Source organism: Cervus canadensis, chromosome 6 (assembly GCF_019320065.1).
Source record: "Cervus canadensis isolate Bull #8, Minnesota chromosome 6, ASM1932006v1, whole genome shotgun sequence".
NCBI lineage: Eukaryota > Metazoa > Chordata > Mammalia > Artiodactyla > Cervidae > Cervus > Cervus canadensis.
This window is the reverse complement of record NC_057391.1, coordinates 37737789-37760492: the sequence shown is the minus strand read 5'-3', so window position 1 is coordinate 37760492 and position 22704 is coordinate 37737789. Positions and strand designations below refer to the sequence as shown.

The 22704-nt window shown below is 40.8% G+C and overlaps 2 protein-coding genes across 2 annotated transcripts in view; one reads left to right on the top strand and one right to left on the bottom strand.

The window, feature by feature from the left end:
- The window catches only part of NUSAP1 (nucleolar and spindle associated protein 1), a 28198-nt gene extending 17567 nt beyond the window's left edge, over nucleotides 1-10631 (bottom strand). Inside the window, exons 1-4 of the mRNA XM_043471521.1 lie at nucleotides 10445-10631; nucleotides 5007-5075; nucleotides 3863-4057; nucleotides 2396-2555 (exon numbers count right to left, since the gene is read on the bottom strand). Coding sequence (XP_043327456.1) covers nucleotides 2396-2555; nucleotides 3863-4057; nucleotides 5007-5075; nucleotides 10445-10537 — 517 coding nt within the window. The 5' untranslated portion in view covers nucleotides 10538-10631. The remainder of the gene's footprint in view (nucleotides 1-2395; nucleotides 2556-3862; nucleotides 4058-5006; nucleotides 5076-10444) is intronic.
- A 220-nt stretch (nucleotides 10632-10851) lies between these two features.
- OIP5 (Opa interacting protein 5) lies at nucleotides 10852-22309 on the top strand. Its single transcript, XM_043471525.1, has 5 exons — nucleotides 10852-11234; nucleotides 11446-11512; nucleotides 14007-14129; nucleotides 16174-16255; nucleotides 20610-22309. Exons 1-5 carry the CDS (start codon nucleotides 10913-10915, stop codon nucleotides 20703-20705), a joined length of 690 nt encoding a protein of 229 aa, XP_043327460.1. The 5' UTR covers nucleotides 10852-10912; the 3' UTR covers nucleotides 20706-22309.
- The last annotated feature ends 395 nt before the right edge of the window (nucleotides 22310-22704 follow it).

The following is a 22704-nucleotide window of genomic DNA, read 5'->3' as shown; positions in this document are numbered from 1 at the left end:
AAAGATATTTGATTCACTAAAAATAGACCCAAGTATACCTTAACATAATTAAAAATGACTAAAGTTTCTAAATAAAAAAAATGAGTTGAGTGGTTATTTTCTCTTTTCTTTTACAATTTCTTTAATAATAAAAGGCAGCTGGATTCTCTCATCTGCTTCTGCATACACTATGTTGTGATATATTGTTCTGGCTGAAGTAATATATGAAAACAAATTTTGCCATATACAGCTATGTGGTTGAAAGTGAAGACTATTTAATGGCCTTTTAAGATAACTGTGGATATTCTTCTTTGATACTATACCAAACCTTGACAAGTGGTTGTTAGAGGTTAACTATCATGTGGAATATGAACTGCACTCTGTACATTTGTGAGAAAGTCCTTATATTTTAAGAAACACACAGAAATATTTAGGGGTAAAAAGGCACATATCTGAAACTTACTCTCAAGCAGTTTATGAAAAAATGTATATAACACATATAAGTATGTATATATGTATATAAGTAGAAGAATAAAGCAAATGTGGCAAAATATTAATATTTGGGAAATCTAGGTGAAAGATATATAGGAACTCTTGTTACTGTTCTTACAACTTCATGTCTAGAATTATGTCTAAATAAAATTTAAAAAATTCCTCTCACCAGAAACTACATGATCCGACTTTTCTCCTTTAAACAGCCTGCACTTCAGTGGGCAAACCTGACTTACTGGATCTACCCTCATTTTTCCCATGCCTTCAAAACTGGGTCCTAGAGGTAAGTCTTCTTGACAACATGATTGGTGGAATACCAGACATTTGTAATTCTATACCCACCTCTGACTCTGTCATATTTCTTTACAGTCCCCTCATCTCAAGATTTCAAAGTGGGTTTATGAGGCATATGCATCAGAACTACCTGGGGATGCTTATTAAATCTGCAGAATTTCAAGCTCACCTCAGACCTACTGAATCAGAACCTCTACTCCTTTAATTTTCTAAATTTAGTAACACATTCAAAATGCTGGGGAAGATGGGAAGGCTCAGCATTAGAAATTCTGCATTAGACTGCCTGGTGGGCAGGAGTGGATCATTTCTCTCTCCGTCCCCTCAGGCAAACATCAGGTCCCAGACAGACTGCTGGGATGAAGCTAACACTGAGACACTGCTGCAACTGGCAGGCTTCCTGAGGGATGAAATCAGAAAGCACCAAGTCCTAGTAGGTAAAAGGGAACTGAAGATTTCTGGCCGTTTTTTTTTTTTGGTGGCCACACCATGAACCATGCAGGATCTTAATTCCCTGACCAGGGACAGAACCCACGCCCCACTCAGTGGAATCAAGGAGTCCTAATCACTGAACTGCCAGGGGTGTCTTCTGGCTTTATTGAAACAAACATTTAGTTGAGAAAGTTTAGAGAAGTTTTTAGGTTACAGACTAAGTAAAATATACATTTATCATAATAAAACACTCACACTCCTGGGAAGGTAGACCATGAAGATCCCTTTTAATTGTCCTACTTGAGGGAGCTAACAGGCCTTTGAACCTGTCTCTGGAGCAGGCCAGAAGGAGCTAATCGGCAGAATGTGGGCTCCCCTCACCCCACCTAGAGATTAACTGCCTGAAACTTTCCAGCTATCACTCTTACTCTGGTTTCTACCAGTTGTTAAAGGTGACCTGATGGCCTGCTATACTTGGTTCTAACTTTTGCTTTCACTGCAAAACCCTCGGAAATTCTATATAATTGTATATTGGGTAGAAAGGTTTTCCCAAAAGAGATATGCTGAAGTCTTAATCTCTAGTAACTGTGAAATGACCTTATTTGCAAAGGGTCTTTGTAGATGTAATCAACTTAAGCTGAGGTCACTGGGATAGACCTGGGCTTCCCAGGTGGTGCAGTGGTAAAGAATCTGCCTGCCAATGCAGGAGATGCAAGAGACGCAGGGTTCGATCCCTGGGTCAGGAAGATCCCGTGGAGAAGGAAATGGTAACCTGCTCCAATATTCTTGCCTGGAGAATCCCATGGACAGAGGAGCCTGGTGGGCTACAGTCCATGGGATTGCAAAGAGTCGGACATGACTGAGCGCACAGACACACACAAGCCAATATAACTGGTGTCCTTTTAAGACAATATAAAGAAAACGACACACAGAGAGAATACCACATGACGAAGAGGCAGAGCTTTAGCTGCAAGCCAAGGTCTATAACCATCACCAGAGGTACAAAGCTGCCAGGAAGGATTCTCCCCAGTGTGGAAGAGAATGGCCCTACTGACACCTTAATTTTAGACTCTAGCCTCCAGAACTGTGAGAGGATAAATTTCTAAGTTGCCCGGTTTGTGGCACTTTGTTATGGCAGTCCTAGTGAACTAAAGCACAGTCACCCTAGCAATTTTGGATTTTTAAAAAATGACTTGCATACCATCCAGTCCACGTTTTCCCGAGGACACTGCATTCCCATCTCCTTGATTCTCTTTCGGTGGAGAAGTAATTTCTACAGCAGTTCTGAGAACCTGGCTTTCATGCTTTTCTTGATTCTGGGATTCAGTAGGGCCACATATTTTTATCTCTGAATGATTCTGCTACAAATTTTAGAAAGAAATAAATGATTTAAATGACAAGTAATCACATTTGAAAACTGCCATGAGTAAATCTGAAAAGGTCTCATCACAAGAAAAATCTAACCATGTGAGGAGATGGATGTTAACTAGACACTGTATATACTGTGAAATGATCACCCCAAATATTGAATCATTACATTGTACACCCAAAACTGATAGTGTGTTATGTGTCGATTATACCTCAATTAAAAAAAAATATCATTAGGGACTTCTCTGTTAGTCCAGTGGTTAAGAATCCGCCTTCCAGTCCAGGGGACATGGGTTCGATCGCTGGTGGGGGAACGAAGATCCCATATGCTGCAGGGAAACTAAGCCAGTGAACTGCAACTGAAGAGCCTGCAAGTCACAAAAAAGATCCAGCAGAGCCAAAAGAAAAAAATTATATCATTAAAAAAAATATCCAAAAAATAAAAAATAATTATATCATTAAAAACACCATTATAGTCAGACATTAAAAAAAGGAAAGAAAAAAGTAATCACTGTCTTCCAAAGATAGGTACCAAATTGAGGGGGAAAAGGAGTTAAAGGAAGAAAAGGAAGAGACTAAGCTTCTTTTGAATGGCAGATCAGGTTCTTTGCCTCACCATGTGTTGTGAGCATGTGCATTTGGGCACAGGAGAGACTAGGGACAACTGGAAGGCATATATGGCAGAGGAAGCTCTCCGAGGGAGGAGAAACAGTGAAAGACCTGGACAGGCCAACAAGTAAGGTCTTACACAAAGCTAGAACACAAAAGTTAGGACCATCTTATAAAAGTTACATTTGAATGAAAGGATAATAGAACCAGAATCCTATCAAAGCCGGTGGGGAAAGTGCCTGGAATCTCATGACGACACTGCTCAAAGACCAAGCTGATCACCAGGCCCAGGACAAGTTAGGAAGGAGGAAAAAAAAAATTGTATTTGATACCGGTATCTCTTTCCCTCTTATTTACTATACACCTTACTTAAGTAAACACTTAATGACTATTCCTATTTATTTAACAAACATTTAATTTGAACTTAATACTTCTATTTTGGCTGCACCCCACAGCTAGTGGGATCTTAGTTCCCCAACCAGGGATTGAACCTGGGCCCTCAGCAGTGAAAGCATGGAGTCCTAGCCATTGGACCACCAGAGAAGTCCCTGTGCTTAGTACTTAATAAGTACTTCCCGAGTGCCAGTCCCTGAGGTGTGATGATAAAGCCAGACTTGGGTCTGAGCTCAGAGCAGTGTTTACCATCACCTGACCTCATAAGCGAATAAGAGAAAGCTCCCTAATAATATACCAGATTGGGCACAGGTGGTAGCTTCTTTTCAGTTTGCACATTTCCATTTGCCTGCGAGTCAGGGCTCCTGTGGACAGTCTTACGCCTTCCTCTGGTTTTGGTGACATGGTCATCCGGCTCCCTCTCAGCATGTTCCTGGCTGCTGGTCTGTATCTCAGTCTCATCACAAGAGAATGCAGAAGTCTGAATTTCATCCTGGAAAAAAGACATTAATCTGCCATGTCCCATGTATACAGTTACAATGCTCAGGAAGAATCAGAATTTAAACTGAATAAAAAACATATCACATATGCAAGAGATAATTTTAAAACTCTCCAGCATGAAATTATAGGCACAGTCAAGAATTACAAAGTATTCAAAAAGAAATAATCACACTTAACCCAAGCTAAAAAACTAGGCTAGCAAAGCATTCAAAGGTATATTAGTGTATGTAAACAAGCAAATTATTATTACTAGTTTTTTGGCCGCACTGCTCAGCTTGCAGGATCTCAGTTCCCCACCCAGGGATCGAACCCAGGCCCATGGCAGTGAAAGTGTCAAGTCCCAAACACTGGACCACCAGGGAATGCCCACAAATTATTAAAAGTGCACAAATTAATTTACGCTATAACTAATAAAAACAACGGCTAATATCATTGACCCCTTTAGGTATCAAGCCTTGTCAAAACTCTTTGGTGTGGGTCTGCAGCAGCCATGACAATCACTCTCAGGAGCAGTGGTTCATAGACTACCACAGGTCACTCTCATAGTCTCCACTGCATTTGATTCTCGTAACACTAAATTCAGCAGAGAAGATGTTATTTCCATTTCAAAGAACAGGAAACGAAGAATCAATAATATGAGTTTTCCAAGGTTACATACACACAAAAGACAGAGCTCCTACTTGGTTTTTCTGACTTCAAATCCAGTTCCCTCCCCATTCATACAATTTGGCATACATTTAGCAACTAGTAATTAACCTTTGCATTTATTTGAAAGATCTTGCTTAACAGACTACAGAGGCAGTTTTGCCATTTATAAGAATAATAAAAGGATTTACAACTACTTTGGTAACAAATACCATGTCTTAAGTCATCACCAACTGTGTTTCTCACTCATTAACTGATTGTTTTGCTATTTAATAGGTGATGAAAATGTTACTTACCTGATTTTCATTTTCTTTTCTTGCTTCATTTTTAAGGTGAGCTTTTAAGGCCCTTAAGAGCTTGTCTGCCTGCAGAAAAGTGAAAGACCTTATCAGTAGAGTCAAAAATCAAATAAGCAAGAAAGATTCATTGGACATCTCCTGTTCTTGTATTCATCAAAGTGTCCTCTAGACAGGCTGGAGTAGGATGACCAAGATAGACTTGGTTCCTGTCCCCACAGACTTCATAGCACAATGGGGAAGTCAGAGAGGAAAGTGGCAATTACAGTGCAGTGGGGTAAATGCCAGCATAAGGAAGCTTAGATGTCGTGTGAGAACACAGGTAGGTGCTGCACTAGGGTTGACTTCAGTAGGTAAACGTACATTCCAGTTCTCAGATAAAGGCATGAGGTCACTAGATGCTGAGGCAGAAGAACAAATAGGAGAGTGGGAAGTAGGGAATTGCATGGGAAGGCAAGAATGAGTGCAGTCTGAAGAACTAAAGTTCAGTGTGGGCTGAGCAGGGAGCTGTTTAGATGGGCTGTGAGAGAGACTATTGGGAAAGTGGGCCTGATCCTACCAGGCCTTGTAAGACTCTTTAAGAGGATGACCTTTAAAGGCAGTCTACAGAGTTTGTTGCAGGGCAGTTGGTTCTGTATTTTTTGGGATGATGACTCTGTCTGTACAATGCGCATGATACATTTGATGAGGGCAGGATGAAAGACAGGGAACCTGCAAGGAGGCTGTCGTAGGAAAACCAGAAGACAACTGTGGCCTGAGTTAGAACAGGGCTGAGGCTACATGGATGAATTAATAACCTTCCTAGTACGTAAAATCAATGTGAATGTGGGGGCTGAGGAAAAGGGCAATTTTATTACACCCAGGTTTCTGGCTTGGGTACCTGGTGAAGCACATGTGTGTGTGGTGGTAGTGGGGGGAGGTATGTGGGCAGTCCCTAAAATGTGTGCATGTGTTAGTCGCTCAGTCGTGTCTCTTTGTGACCCCATGGACTGCAGCCCGCCAGGGTTCCTCTGTTCATGGAATTCTGCAGGCAAGAATAGTGGAGTGGGTAACCATTCCCTTCTCCAGGGGACATTCCTGACGTCAGGGATCCAATCCAGGTCTTCTCCATTACAGGCAGCTTCTTTACAGTCTGAGCCACCAGCACCACCTGGCAAGCTCAGACCCAAAGATGGAGAACTCCAAATACAGAGTCTTAGGAGGATGGTTATAGGTCTCTGGGGAAAGGGAACTTCTAGTTCCTCCTTCCACCAAGGGAACCTTTCTTCCAGGTCTTTCCTGAAAGAGGAATACCAATCTGATGGGTTATGTTTTCCTGTGCTTTAGAAGCTCAAGCACATGGCTGGGCTCCCTCTTTCTACCAGCCATGCAGATTTCCTTCTCAAGGGGGGCCCAGCTACCAGTCTCTGTTCTCTGCTTGTACCGTTTACAACTGGCCACATGTCCAGGCAAGAATGGGTTTCCCTGGTGGCTCAGTGGATGAGATGCAGGAGACATTCGATCCCGGGGCTGAGAAGATCCCCGGAGAAGGAAATGGCAGTCCACTCCAGTATTCTTGACTGGGAAATCCCATGGACAGAGGATCTGGCAGGCTACAGTCCAGGGGTTCACAAAGAGTCGGACACGACTTAACAACTGAACAATAACAACAACCAGGCAAGAAAGGCAGATATCCCAGTTTAGTTTGAGCTTCTGGGCACAGGATAGGCTGTGCTTAGGCTGTGAGTTTTACCCGAAGGCTCTGCATCAAGGTATCAAGCACCATGTCAGCTAGTAGTAATAAAGGAACATACTCTTTTCTATTTGTTGTTGTTTCTTGAAACTCTCTTGGGAAGTGGGTAAATTGGTAGGAGAGAATTAGGCACTCTTGGTTCTTCTGACTTATTTTCCCCTCAATCACTTTACTGAGGTATGACTGATATTGTTGATATTTAATGTATACAAATTGATATGTTTGTGTGATAAGTTGCTCGGTCGTGTCCAACTCTTTGTGACCCATGGCCTATAGCCAGCCAGGTTCCTCTGTCCATGGGATTCTCCAGGCAAGAATATTAGAGTGGGCTGCCATGCCCTCCTCCAGATCTTCCCAAGCCAGGGTTCAAACCCGCATCTCTTACATCTGCATTGGCAGATGGGTTCTTTACCACTTGTGAACCTATCTTCACTACCATACCATTATCATCTCCAGGTTTCCTACTGTTCTGTTTGAATTCTGTGGGTTTTGGTTTTTTTGGAGGTAAGAGCATTTAACATAAGACCTATTCTCTTGGGACTTCCCTTGCAGTCCAGTGGTTAAGATTCCACGCTACACTGCAAGGGGCACAGGTTCAATTCCTGGTCAGGGAAGTAAGATCCTCATGTCATGTGGTTCTGCAGGAAAAAAAAAAACAAAAAACTATCCTCTTAGCAAATTTTAAAGTATTGTTAAATCTGTATGCTGCACAGATTTCTAGAACACCTTAAAATGCTGTGAAAGGGCTTCCCTGGTGGTCCAGTGGTTAAGAATCTGCCTTGCAATGCAGGGGACTCAGGTTCAATCCCTTGTCCAGGAACTGAGATCCCACATGCCACAGGGCAATTACTGAGCCTTCAGGCCACAACTAGAGAGTCCATGTGCAGTAACGGAAGATCCCACATGACACAATGAAGATTCTGATAGAGCTAATAAAGAAAGAAATTAAAAAAAAAAAAATGCTGAGAACACCTCAAACATGAAACAATGATGAAATGAGGTGCCTGCGGCAGAGGCAGGTGTTCTAGCAGCTGGAAGCCACAACTGCTGAGTCTCGGTGCTTCAACTACTGAAGCCTGTGTGCCCTAGAGCTCATGCTCCACAATGAGAAGCCACTGCAATGGGAAGTTCACGCATTGCCACTAGAGAGTAGCCCCTGCTCACCACAACTAGAGAAAGTTGTTGAGCAGCAATGAAGACCCCAGCACAGACACAAGTAAAAATAAATAAAAATTAACATAAAATGTGATTGTGCACATTATGGAAATGAGCCAGCAGACTAAGAGAAACTGATGTAGCAGAGAGGAATAATTGCAGGAGTTGTAGCCCCAGAGAGGGCAATGGGATCTCTAGCACAAACGGCCAGGCTTCCCTTAGGCACAGCCTTTTACTATAACATATAACAGGTGGGTCTGGGGATGGAAAGATGAGGTAATTCTCAGCTTGACTGCATCTGTTTTTCCATGACCTAAGAGGAGAAGTCATCAAGTGTTGGAAGGGAGCCAATTTGAGATAAGAAGATTGGAAATAATTACCCTTAATAATGGGAAAATTAATGACTACCAAAGACATGTAGGAGAATCAAATAAATCATAAGTTAAATTCATGGTCACATTTAAATTAAGCACAGTGAACAAAGTTAGATGATCTTCTCCAGCGAGGGTCAGCTGGTTAGTACAAGTAAGGATTAAGCGTATAGCTGGGTTTAACCAGTTGTGGAGTTTTGCCAGGAGAAGGAAGGAAGCTGCAATAAAGTGGAAAGAGCAGAAGTCTTTATAATCTAAGCTTGTAATAATAGTGAGAAAAGGACCAGTGGCTGTACAATAAATCTTAGTAACTGTCCCTTCCTTTTCCCTTACTATTAAAAGTAGTATCTCACTATTACACACAGAATGTATATACAACAGGGTGGTACTGTATAGCACAGGAAAGCATATTCAATATCCTGTGGTAAACTATAATGAAGAAAAAAAATATATATACGTACAACTGAGTCACCTTGCTGTAGAGCAGAAATTAACACAACATTGTAAATCAACTCTACTTGAATAAAATAAATTTATAAAAAGAAAAGAACACTGTTGACTGCGTGGAAGTTAGATTTTAAAAGGAGAAACTGGCTGCATTTGGTTATGAGAAAAACATAGGTGAGACTTTCAGAAAAAGTGAAAAATTGAACCTGAGTCCCCACTTTCGAACTTGCAATAGCTCTTCAGAGATCCAAAAGTTATGGGGCCTTAATGTTAGCCAGAGCTCCAAACTCAAGTAGGAAACCTCCATAATAACTCTTGTCAAAAGAACTACTCTCTGGTGCATTACTCTAGCACTGCCAAGGAGTGATTGTAAATCGTAGTTCTGAATAACAATCCAACATATCCCAAATAAAACGTACTGCACTTAGTGCTATAAAGACTTCCAAGGTGGACAGATGAGATCTCTGTTCAAGGCACTTAACATTCAGTAGAGAAGAGAACGTAGAGATACAAATAACTAGAGTGCATGGTGGAAGCCTGCAAGAGTTCAGAAAAAGTACTTGAAATTACACTGCCTTAAAGGTGTGGAGGGTCCCTGGGATTACTGAGGCGGTGGACCTGTGGCCAAGGGAAGGAAGAGGAGGCGAAAAGAAAAGGTGCCAGGTCAGTGATGACATTTCAGTTGGACTGTGAAGAGTAATTGGAAATTATTCATGCAGATAAAGGAGAGAGAAAGGGATCTGAGGTCAAAGGATCAGAATTAGCAAAGGCAGAAAGATGGACAAAGGTGCCAAGTGTTCACGCAGCAGTCTGGATGCTGCTGCCTTGGATAAAAGATTCCAGCCAGACTGCAAAAAAAATTAAGGGACTTAAACTAAGGAATTAAGACTTTGTTCATGAAGTATTGGGAAGCCATTATTCATACTATAGCTCAAAAACATCTCCAGAGATAGTTCTTTATCCTTTAGCCCCAACTGGTACCTGGGTACTGATTATTTTAATTAATTTAACCACTTAAAATATCTGTGAGGACTGATCTAAACATTCACTCAGTTTAAATACTACAGCTTACAGAATAAATCTCCAGAGTATACTTCAATATTATGTGGGAAAACTCCACTAAATATACAGAACAATATATACATCCAATCCCGAATTGAACATTTTGCCCCAAACGTTTGGCAGTATCAGAGTCAAAGACCTCATCGGTTTTGAATAGAAAACTACCACAACAATGACCAATAGACGAACGATCCTACTGAATCAGAGCTGAGTTATAAAAACTTATCCACGGGAGAGGTCCCTAAAAATCATCCTTTCTTCCAGGCCTTCCATTCAAGTAGCAGGAAATTTTGGGACCTCTTAATTTACAGAACTGTTAGCTGTTTGGAGTTTTTCGCGACTGCGTACTAATTGGCGTTTAGATGCAGCATTCCTTTAGTTTTCTAAAGGGCCTGCGTTTCCTAACCGATGGCCTGATAAATATCACAGTACTCCCAATAAAACCAAAGCAAACAATTTTGGAGGCGGGGATCTTTCTGAATCCCTCAACAAAGGTGAAAACTTTCAGACACCCTTTCGGCTTTGCACAGTTACTTGGACCCTTGGGTGAACCAAAATCTACAGCCCCAGGGCCGGGACAGCCGTCTCAGCCCTCGAAATTCCCGCTCGGTCCCCTCCCACAGCGTCTCAAAGAAGCCACATATCCTAACCCCCCGTCACCGGCCCCGTACCCTCAGGTTAGCCCGGAGGCCCAGACTCTTGGCCAAGTTCTGCAGGTCACTGTACTTGAAGGAGTTCAGCTCCTCCAGGGAGGGAACGATCATGGCGAACTGCAATCCAGGCAACCACGCAGAGGTCCCGTACTAAACTCGCTAAAGCGCCGCTCAACGCTCTGGCGCCACTCAAAGCGTTGACCAAACCGATATTTAAAGCGAGTTTAAATACGTAAGCTGCACTTCCATTGGTTAAAAATGCGTTAAAGGCGGGGTCTTCTGGTGCTGACCAATAGCATGGTTGACTTCCCTTCCACCTGACCCACGATCTCCTCCACACCTCCCCAACACCTAGGCGCCAAACGGCGTGTCCAGGCAACAAAGTGCGCGGCAGAGCCCCCGGTTCACGTTGTCCAATGAGGACGCAGGAACCGAACTTGGGGCGGGGCCTGAATAGTCTGAAACTGTGGCGCCGGCTGCGGGAAGATGGCTGCTCGGCCGCGGAGGCCTATCTCTGGAATTGCAAAGCAGCCACGGGGTGACTTCTGTGATAGGGCTAAGAAGGCGATTGATGAACCTTCTTTTACGACTTCCATGGAGTGGGACACGCAGGTGGTGAAAGGGTCTTCGCCGGTCGGCCCCGCAGGGCTGGGGCTGGAGGAGCGGCCGTCCCGCCCGCGGCTGCCGCGATGGCTGCAGCCCGAGCGGTGCGCCGTGTTCCAGTGCGCGCAGTGCCACGCCGTGCTCGCTGACTCTGTGCACCTCGCCTGGGACCTGTCGCGGTCCCTCGGGGCCGTGGTCTTCTCCAGTGAGTGAGCGCGGCGCCTTCTCACTGGGTGACAGAGCCGGCTGGGAGGAAAGCGGGATGAAAATTTGGAAGGAAATTAACTCCTTTGCCAGGAGCGGGGGGCGAATAACTTTTTATGATATTCGTGGCCATGATGAGCCTTTCTGGCTGGCAGAGGCTTTCCCTTTCAGTGCTTCACAGATAGCCATTCTGACCTGTGTTTGCCTTCTAGGAGTCACAAATAATGTAGTTTTGGAGGCTCCGTTCCTAGTTGGCATTGAAGGCTCGCTCAAAGGCAGGTACGTACTGAAAATTCAAGAACTGTCTCTAGTTATTCCCTGACTTATTGAGGTTGAAGAGCGTGGAACCGACTTAGACGAGAAGTTTTTTCCTATCTTCCACTGGGAGAAAAGTCTGTACCGTTCATACAGTGTATTTGAAGGATGCTCCGTTTACCTGATTGTCTCGTACAAGCTTGATGTTTTAATTAAACGGAAAAGATATTTGTGTAAAGGTTTTAAGATCTTCTGAGGGCCACATTTCCCTCGTGGGTTGTGCAAGTGAAGTGAATTTAAGAAAATTATGTCTAGGAGGGGAAAAAAGGAGAAAATGATCTTTAAGTGTATAGTGAAAAGCATTTTTTATAAACTATAATCATTTGACATAACTAGGACTTATACACTTGCATTAAACCTGGAATTTGTAATAAACTACAGCAGGACTAATTCTGCTGTAACCTAGGAACCTGGAGAAAAACACAGGTTGAAAGTTATGTCCTTGAATACTGCCTGGTGAACTTTGTATCATGTCTGTACTGTGATTTAGAAGTGACAACAAAGTACTCAGTGAATTCAGTACAGTTCAGTTCAGTTCAGTTGCTCAGTCGTGTCCGACCCTTTGCGACCCCATGAATCGCAGCACGCCAGGCCTCCCTGTCCATCACCAACTCCCGGAGTTTACTCAAACTCATGCCCATCGAGTCGGTCATGCCATCCAGTCATCTCATCCTCTGTCGTCCCCTTCTCCTCCTGCCCCCAGTCCCTCCTGGCATCAGGGTCTTCTCCAATGAGTCAACTCTTTGCGTGAGGTGGCCAAAGTATTAGAGCTTCAGCATCAGTCGGTCCTTCCAATGAACACCCAGGACTGATCTCCTTTAGGATGGACTGGTTGGATCTCCTTGCAGTCCAAGGGACTCTCAAGAGGCTTCTCCAACACCACAGTTCAAAAGCATCAACTCTTTGGCGCTCAGCTTTCTTCATAGTCTAACTCTCACATCCATACCTGACCACTGGAAAAACCATAGCCTTGACTAGACGGACCTTTGTTGGCAAAGTAATGTCTCTGCTTTTTAATATGCTGTCTAGGTTGATCATAACTTTCCTTCCAAGGCGTAAGTGTCTTTTAATTTCATGGCTGCAATCACCATCTGCAGTGATTTTGGAGCCCAAAAAAATAAAGTCTGACACTGTTTCCACTGTCTCCCCATCTATTTCCCATGAAGTGATGGGACCAGATGCCATGATCTTAGTTTTCTGAATGTTGAGCTTTAAGCCAACTTTTTTTTTTTTTGCTTAGTAAGTAAATTATAAATATTTATTTTGTTGTAACTATAAGACAGTGAATGTGGTCAAATCATAGCAAAGAAAGTGTAAAACTTAAAATAGTTTTGTTGGAGTCATGGAATTTTAGTTGTATTTTTTTTTGCTTTTTAAATTTTCTTGAAAATTATTTACTGGGTTTCTATAAAATTCACTTTCCACCATTTTGAAAAAACTTCTCCCAATCACGGAAAACTTTTAAAAAAAAAAAGGGGGGGAGGAGAAAAAATATTTTCTCATGTTCCCAGCACATAGGAACTATTACTTTTGACTTTTCAGTGTACAGATGACTAATTTTTCTGTGTACAAGATTTGGTATGTATGTCTTCAATGCATATATAAAATCTATGAATATCATCACTATAAGTGTCTTTCTTAAGTATCTTGAGTCAGGGATCAGTCCAGATTCATTGGAGTCGAAGCTAACACAACTGAGGAGTGCCTCTTTTGGAGGAAAAATGAAAAATTGCCAAGATAAAATTAGGTGTTACCCCATGCACTGTAGCCTGCCAGGCTCCTCCCTTCATGGGATTTCTCAGGCAAGAATACTGGAGTGGGTTGCCATTTCCTTCTCCATAAGCCAACTTTTTTACTCTCCTCTTTCACTTTCATCAAGAGGTGTTTTGTCTTATATACTAGCAAATAAGGTAAATTAGTTACTCAAATGGTTTAAATAGAACTAAAACCACATTTCCTGATTCCTTATCTTTTAGAGGATAAAGGATGACTTGCTAGGATCATACAATTTCTTTTTCATTTTGTCTGGGTAATTTTTTTGTTGTTGTTACATCTGCAAAAAAATCCTGATTTGCATTCTATTAATAAATTGCTTAATAAGCCCTAGTCAACTTGACTGTTTTACTTCAACTGAAAATTGACTTGATGGTGGCTAATTTATATGGTTATGTATAGTTTTATATGTTTAAATGTTAATCTGATTAGTTAGCTCTTTTTCTGCTTTTCAGATATAAATTACTTTAGTGAAGTGACAGTTGTGTATCCATGATTGCTTTTGTAGCCAGAATTCACAAAGTTATCTGTCATCTAGGGTGTAATTAACCTTTCTTGAATGTGACATTTCTTCAGTTTCATTCCTATTATAGTCTAGCTTTTAGAAATGAGTCCAGAGACGTTATTTTGTATTTGTTCTCTGATTTTTTTTTTGTTACTCATATCCTGTTTTTTTTTCCTCCAGCACTTACAACCTTTTATTCTGTAGTTCCTGTGAGATTCCCATTGGTTTCCACCTATATTCTACCCATGCTGCCCTGGCTGCCTTGAGAGGCCACTTCTGCCTTTCCAGTGACAAAATGGTGTGGTAAGTAGACTTACATTTTCTTAAGCAAATAAATTTTGAAACGTTTTCCAGAAAAGGCAGAATGTTTGTATTAGAGAAGATGCTAAAGCCAGGTGCTATACTGCTCTTACAAAAAAAAGATGGCCATGGGACCAAAATATAGTCTCATAATATATGACTATTGTAAATGTCTCATAATACCACCACATGTTGATAATCATACTGTGAAGATACTCTTTCATTCCAGGACCTTTTGGAAGGGAAGTTTTTGCAAAATAATGATGTGATAAACACTTTTCAAGTTCGTACCCAGCCTCTGTTTGCCTCCCACAGTGCATGACGTGGTGGGCATATCTGTATCCTGTGTGATACTACTCCCAGGTGATGGGATAAGGAACAGACCTGACCTAAGTAAAAAATAATTATCACGTGGCCTTATAAAGTCAGAAAAAGTTCCCTGTTGGTTGTTCCTTCTTATGAATTACTTTAGATATTTCTTATATTTCTAATTATAAATTCTACTTTTTGTTAAGCTTTTCTGTTATTTCTACAAATTGAAACATCCATCAAAGTTTTTTCATTATCATCAGAAACAAAAACAGCCATTGATGACCAGGTGCTATGCTTCCTTCAATGTGTTTTTAAGAAAATGGGATTGGAGATGTGGAGGAGCTGAGATTTGAGTCCATGTCTTAACTCCAAAGCCTGTTTTTCCATTCATAAAACAGAACTTTCCTTCTCTTTTTAATGCGCTTTGATAAACCCCTTTATCATGAGGTTCTTCAGTGCAGATTTTTAACAGGAAATATGTTCTTGAGATGGATTGGGATTTCTTTCATTATCTAGATCATTCTTAAATAATTTTATTTATTTAGAATTAGGTTTAAAGATATGAGGAAAAGTATCTCTAAATGTATGCTATTAATAACCTCAAATCTTTTTTTAGAAACAGTTATAAGGAATTACTTTAGCACAGTTGTAATTGAGTTTTTGCTTAGGGAAGTAAGCTTTTAGTAACAAAAAATTTTAATATAAATTTGAAAAAACTATTGATTTTAAGTAATGTCTTAAGTCTTTAAAATGCGGAACTGGACTCAAAGGTCAATACATTCTTTTTGATTAAGTAGAAATCAGGAAGACTAGATAGATGTATAACTAAGTCACTTTGCTGCACCCCAATACAACATTGTTAATCAACTATAGTCCAATATAACATAAAAATAATAAAAAATTAAAAAAAAAGAAATTAGGAAAGTATAGTAGCCTGAGTCTGGGACTATGATACATCTATGTCTGTAGGTATTGGAATGAATTTGGTTGCTAGTAACAGAAAACCTAAGAGTGGCTTTAAGAACAGGGTGGGACAGTCGGCTACTCCAGGATTGTCCTAGCAGCTCAGCCGTGACAGAGCTGTGGGTTAGCATCGCTGGTTCTCATGGCCTTTTTCTCTTGTATGCTGCAGGTGTTAAGCGTCACATCCATAAATAGTAGCATCCAGAACTGGAAGGAAAAGGATATGGAAAGTGTGGGAATGCAGGGAATAGGTCCCTTAAGCTGAGAAAGCAGCTATGTGACAGTAGGGAATAAGATTTTCAGAGTTAGCCTCGAACAGGTATGATTCATCTCTTAGGACTGGGCACACTGCTGCCCTAAGCAAAATCTGGGTTCTGTTAGCAAGAGAGCGTTGAGGAATGGCTGTTGGGTAGGCAACCAAGTGTTTGTCACAATGTGATTACTTTCCTTCTAACTGTGCTACACAGTCTACTGGTGGTGTGTGAGGCCTACACTCATTACAGTTATTCATGTGACCCTGGTTTTCTGGCTTTAGTTTGTCCTGGGGTAATTTTGACTAGTGGATTCCGGGCTGGAAAGGGGTGAGATGAGGCATAGGGTCTCTCTGATGACTTGGTAATTGAGAATGCTTTTCCTGCAAAATACATTATGAATCTAGAAATGGGTATCAGGAAGAAGGCAATCTTTGCTTGACAGGTATTGCAAGTTTGTTTCTTTGATCACCATAACTGTGGTATGGTACTAATGTTTTCTCTTTATGCTTTCTATCTAGCTACCTCTTAAAAACAAAAGCCATCATAAATGCATCTGAGATGGATATCCACATCGTCCCTCTAGCAGAAAAGGTTGCAGAGGTAAATTTTCATCATGGTTGTGTGTTTTCTTTAATATAGACAGTTCCTGATAATCTGTACCCATGAACTTAGGGATAGTGAAATGGTGGATACTCTAATAATTCTTTATACTTGGTTTGGCATTCCTTACTGAATCTGTGATAGAAAGCAAAATAGTGAAGCCGTATTGTCAGGTTTGGTTCAGGAGGAGGTGGAGAGCTGCTGAGCTCCACATTCCTATTCTTCCTTTCTGTGCTGGGTATGGACTGTCATCCTTCATAAATCCGACCTCCTTGCAAGCACCTTACACTTAGATATCTCAGAGGAAAGAGTGTTGAAAAGCATTATTATTAATAACAATAAGCTTTAAATAAGTGTTCTTATTTAAATGGGTTTTACTAGTGTTTGATGGCTTTGAGTTGAAGAAAGCAGGTTTGTTTTGGTAGCTTGCTGACTCATTCTAAATAGAAATTTGGCTATTACTTTACTACCCTCAGAACAACCTTAGAATTTACTGTTGGTTTTGTTTTTAGCACTCTTAATAGTTTATTCCTTGGTAATTATACATTTAGTAACCAGGGCATTTATTTTTCAGAGTTTAAGTACTTTCTAGGATAGAACAGTGTTTTATTTTTCTTTTTTGTACAGTTAACTAAGCTTATGAAACCATGTTCTAAGCCAGGAATTGGCAAACTTTTTCTGTAAAGGATCAGATGACAAATATCTTAAGCTCAACCATGATGTCTCTGCTTTTCAGTTCTGCTATTATAGTACAAAAGCAGCCATAGACAATATATAAAATATGGATATAGTTTTCTTGGAATAAAACTTTATTAAAACAGATGGGCAGCAGGTCACCCCACAGTCCATAGTTTGACAAACCTTGTTCTGAGCAACTAAGTTGGTGAGCAGGATCAGTAAATACTGTGATTAGAAATAATTTGTATGGGAGATAACTTCTGAAATGGCCTGAGTAACTCCATGGACCCCCCTGCCCAACAAAACTGCCATAATTGAAGAAAATGACAAAGAAAATAGCTACCTTAAGTCTGTGGAAATTTTCTTCAAGGAATAAAGCAAATGAAGAGATATTCAAGCAAGTCTACGAAACCTTGGTAAGAGCAGTGAAAGCCTGTGGCATTAGAGCCACGCCACGACCTGCTCCCTCTCTCCCTCCCCTGCATCTCCAGCTCAGAGGGAGGGAGACTTCATCTGGGCAGATATAGCCAAGAACACGGGGGTCCTTTTCCCCTAGCTCTCAGCTTCGGGCTGTGGTGTCTTCCCAGGAGGGGCAGGCTAAATATCAGCCTTTCTCATTAGAAGCTCTATTCTAGGCAAGAACGGGCATTTGTAGTCTGCAAGTTTTGCCAAAGCCACAGTAGGGTAAAAGTGCTAACCTACTGAGTCCTTTGCCCCAGCATGCTTGTAAGGCAGACACTTCATGCTGACAGAGGCAAGCAGAAAAGACCAGAAGCTACCTCTGTCCAGGCCCCTGCTGGTAAAGCAGAGGTATTATTCTGAGAGACACTATCTCCACCCCAGCTTGACAGCCCATAAAAAAGGCAGATTATTTAAAAAAAAAAAGGTAGCTGTGAATCTCTTCCAGAGATTTAACTTTATTTGGAAGAGTATGGGCATATTCAAATCTAAGGATGCTGCCCAAAACAATGGAGATTTTGTTGGTGAGCAACTAAGAAGACTGGTAGTCTATGTGAACAAAAAGCTAAACCTTAGACAAGTTAGAAATTTATGAGAGACTCAGGGAAACAGACAGCTAAGAAGAGCCCTCTGGGGTTAGAACAAAAGAAGACTGGCCTTAAAGACTACCCATACAAATGAGTTTGATTTTAATTGGATTAGCTATGGAGCAATTTATGTCCCAGGGCACTGTCAAAATAGATGAGTCTTGTCCGGCTCCACTGTAGCCCGCCAGGCTCCACTGTCCATGAGATTCTCCAGGCAAGAATACTGGAGTGGGTTGCCATTCCCTTCTCCAGGGGATCTTCCCAACCAAGGGATCAAACCCACATCTGCATCGCAAGCGGATTCTTTACCCACTGAGCCATCTGGATGGAGGTAGGCAGGTGTTTAATAACCCAAGCTGCTATAATATATTATCTGAAATGTTTGTTTTTCGGGACTTCCCTGTGGTGTAATGGTTAAGAATCTGCCTGCCAATGCAGGGGTCATGGGTTAGATCCCTGGTTTGGGAAGATCCCACATGCTGCAAGGCAGCTAAGCCCATGTGCCACAGCTACTGAAGCCCAAGCACTCTAGAACCTCTGCACAACTACTGAAGTCTGCCTGCCCTAGAGCTGGAGCTCTGCAACAAGAGACCAGCAATGAGAAGCCCGTGCACCACAACTGGCACTGCAGCTAGAGAAAGCTTCCCTGCGGCAACAAAGACCCAACACAGCCAAAAATAAAAATGTCTGGTTGTCAATAAAAGATTAGGAGCTGTGCAAAAACAAGTTAAGACCCATACACAGGATAAAATACAGGCATCAAAAACTGTTTGAAAAGGCCCAGGTGTTGAGACTTCGCAAACGAAAGCTTGAAAGCAGCAGTTAAAAATATGTTGTTGTTTTTAGTTGCTAAGTTGTGTCCCACTCTTTTGTGACCCCATGGATTCTAGCCTACCAGGTTCCTCTGTCCATGAGATTTCCCCAGCAAGAATACTGGAGTGGGTCACCATTTCTTTCTCCAGGGGATCGTATTGGCAGGTGGATTCTTTGCCACTGAGCCAAGGAAGCCCTAAAAATATGTGCAAAAGGCTAAAGGAAACCATGCTTAAAGAAGTAAAGGAAGGTATGGGGCTTCCCTGGTGTCTCAGTGGTGAAGAATCTGCCTGCCAGTGCAGGAGACGCAGGTTCAGTCCCTGGCCTGGGAAGATTTCACATGCTGTGGAGCAACTTAGCCTGTGCGCCACAACTACTGAGCCTATGCATGCCGCAACTGCTGAAGCCTGTGCACCCTAGAGCCCATGCTCTGCAATAAAAGAAGCCACCGCAGCAAGAAACGTGTGTGCCACAACTAGAGAGTAGCCCCTGCTCTCGGCAACTAGAGGAAAGCTTGTGCAGCGAGAAGACCCTGCACAGCCAAAAATAAATAAATGATTTTTTTTTTAAAGACTTAAAAAGAAGTAAAGGAAGGTCTGATGAGTGTCTCATTAAATAGAGAATGTTCCTAAAGAGAAAGAAAAAAGAAAACCTAAACGGAAATCCTGGAATTGTAAAGTGCAATAAATAAATGAAAATTTCAGTAGAGTGGCTCAACAACACATTTGAGCTGATTGGAGAATCAGCAAACTTGTAGACAGATTGATGAGATCTGCAATCTGAAGAGGAGAGAAAGAAAGAAGGAAGGAAAATAAAGTAGCTTAAGAGATTTGTTGGATACCATAAGCATGCCTAAATATGCTTCGGTAATGGGAGTACAAAAGGGAGAGGAAAAAGAAAAAATGTTCAAGGAAATAATGGTTAAAAACTACCTGAATTTGATGACAAACAATTTACATGTCTAAGACCTCGATAAACCTCATTTATCAGGTAAGATAGAAGCAGAGAACTATACCCAATATGGCAATGGCAACCCACTCCAGCATTCTTGCCTGGAAAATCCCAGGGATGGGGGAGCTTGGTGGGCTGCCATCTATGAGGTCGCACAGAGTCGGACATGACTGAAGCGACTTAGTAGTAGTAGTATACCCAATACACAGCAAAAATGTTGAACATTAAAGACTGAAAAAAAAAATCTTGAAAGTAACAAAAATGATTCATTATGTCCAAGGGCACCCAAATAAGATTAATGGGCTCTACAGTGACCTGCTTAAGCAAAACTTCCCGATGTATTTTTAGTATTCTTTTATCTGAAATCATAAAAAGTAGATTTGTGCTATGTCAGAAATAAGTTGGGTGTTTTCTTTTTCTTTTTTTTTTAACTAAGACTTATCCATGGTAACTTCATGCAACTGGGTAACACCATTAAGTTTGGTTTTAGATATGGCTATTCTGAGCTGGGGGAAAAAAGAGGAAAAGACTTCTGTCTCCACAAGCTTTCTGATCATACTTTATTCTTGTCTTCCCAAGTTTCGGAGTTAACACTTACCTGGTGATAAGGGCTAGGAAGGAAGGATACTAGAAGTAGCAATGCTCAGCATCAGTGACTGGTCTTTTTTCACAGGAAAGTTTGTATCTGTCACCTTACTGTGCTCTAGGTTTGTTGTATAAAGTCCTTTCATAATAGAACAAATGTACTTATGAAATGTGTTGTAATATTACCAGCTCCCAATCACTAGTTTTAATCTGAAGTGGCTTCTAGAATCAGATTGAAAGTTAAATTTAAGATGCCCTGATATCTATATTTCTCTTCCCAGCTGAAAGAGAAGATAATGTTAACACATACCCGCTTAAATTCACTCATGAAAATTCTGAAGGAAGTGCCTCCTGACCAGTCCAAGCTAACAAACTAATTCAGAATCAGAGGTTGAGTATCAGAGGCAGGCCTTATTGCTGTCTTCAACAACAGGTGCTGTTTGATCACTTCTCAAGAAACATCAAGAATGGATAGGAAATGTGGTTATTATGTTTACCTCTAGACTGATTTTCCAAGTGATTTGTGAAGCTGTTTCTAGAAGATGAGAAACAGGAGACTTCTGTCCAGGTTTCATAGCTATTTGTCTTAATTTATTTTGGCTTCTTATCAATTTCATAATATTTATTTTTGAAAACATTCTGATTGCAAATTTAAGAATTAAGAGCCAATGTCCCATGAATGCTCTGATCTAAAGATGCATGACTGGCCTGAAAATAGAGTTGTAGTTATGTTAATTAACTATTATTCCTACATGGAGCAATTGTCATATGAATACTGAGAAATCATTTTTCTGTTACATGAAATACAAGTACATACATATTTCTGTAGGTAATGTTCAACAAGTTAACTCTGTAATATATATTTATCTTGACCTTTTCAGTTTACAACTGAAAAGGAATAGTAATAACAGGATAGTAATGAAAGGAATGATAAAAACACCAAATATTCACCAAATGCTATTTTCTCATTATTTTGCTTTATGTAGCACTTTGATTCAGTAGCTTATCATGTTATTCATTTAGTAGCTATAAAATATTACGCTAGCTGCTAGAAATAAGCAAAAACCACTATTCTGTATCTTCGGAGCTTATAATCTAGTTAGAGATGGACATTCAAATAACCACATGAAGGCATTTAAAATTACAACTGTAGTAAGGGTTTTGAGGAAAAGGAACTTAAGAGAAATAAACACATATAGCAGGTAACTGACCTGGTTTGGGGGTCAGGGAAGGTCTTTCTGTTGAAGTGTTTCAGCAGTGGTCTGAAAGATTAGTAGGAGTTAATAAGCTTATAGAGGGAACAGCTTATATGAAGGCCCTGTGAGGCCCTTAAAAAGACATGTAGGAGTTGTAATAGTGTCCAGAAACCAGAGGCTGCAAAGCCTTATTGGCCTCCTGAAGGATATTTGTTTTTATCCCAACAACAAGGAAAAGCTCTTGGAAGAATTTTAAAGGAGGAAGCCTATGACAGGATCAAATTTTCTTTTTCAGAATCTCATTACGGTTGTCCTGTGAAGAACCTAGAGGGAGGCAAGCAGACCTAGAGGGGCTGGTGCTAGTACAGTCAAGAGATGATACAGCCAAGGGGTGGTGTGCAGACAGGGTAACATGGTTCAGACATGGCAAGTAGATTTAATAGCAAGTTCTTTCCCTTTTTGACTACATAAAGGGTATTTTCCTTTAAAAATATTTGAGAGGGAAAATTCCAACTTGCTTTATGCTTTATAGTTTGCAAAATTTGGTTAAGTAAGGAGGAAGCCTCTGGCAATAAACAGTACCAGAAAAGCTCTATTCCTGAAGAATGAGACCCAGTAATAGTCTCTATTGAATCATCCTGGGGTTTGTACTGTGTATGGGTATGTCTGCCTCAACATATTTAATCTAAATTAAGCTCGTCTTATGTAGCTGTTTTCCCTAACTTTGGATTTGCTGTTTTGGTAAACTTTCAATGGAAAATTAAATGCTTGAACTTGACATCTAATTAAGGTGGCTGACTTTAAATTTTTTTCCCAAACGCAAATCACATGTTTACTCTAGAATCAAAGTCAGATATAGTAGATGTGTGTCAAAGTAAAGTACACTCTCCCTTATATTTTTGAGAGGCACAGTAGAGCAATCTGGAAGCCAGATGATTTGGGTTCAAATTGTGGCTTGGGTACTTATTAGCCATGAACTTGAAGAATTAAACTCTTCTTTTAAAATAGGGGTTAAAAGCTAACTAGGGCTACAGTGAGGATTAAATGAGTTACTGAATACATCTAATGTAATTAAGAGTAGTGCTTAATAGTAAATGCTTAATAAATGCTAATTATTATAACTTTAATTCATGTGGACAGACATAATAGGCAGTAATATTTTTCACATTATTCTGCAACC

Excerpts from the sequence above, each read along its gene's own strand:
- OIP5 (XM_043471525.1), top strand. The coding sequence starts at position 10,913 with ATGGCTGCTCGGCCGCGGAGGCCTATCTCTGGAATTGCAAAGCAGCCA. Across the intron at positions 11,513-14,006 it reads GAAGGCTCGCTCAAAGGCAG|CACTTACAACCTTTTATTCT; the intron begins GTACGTACTGAA and ends TTTTTCCTCCAG. Across the intron at positions 14,130-16,173 it reads TCCAGTGACAAAATGGTGTG|CTACCTCTTAAAAACAAAAG; the intron begins GTAAGTAGACTT and ends CTTTCTATCTAG.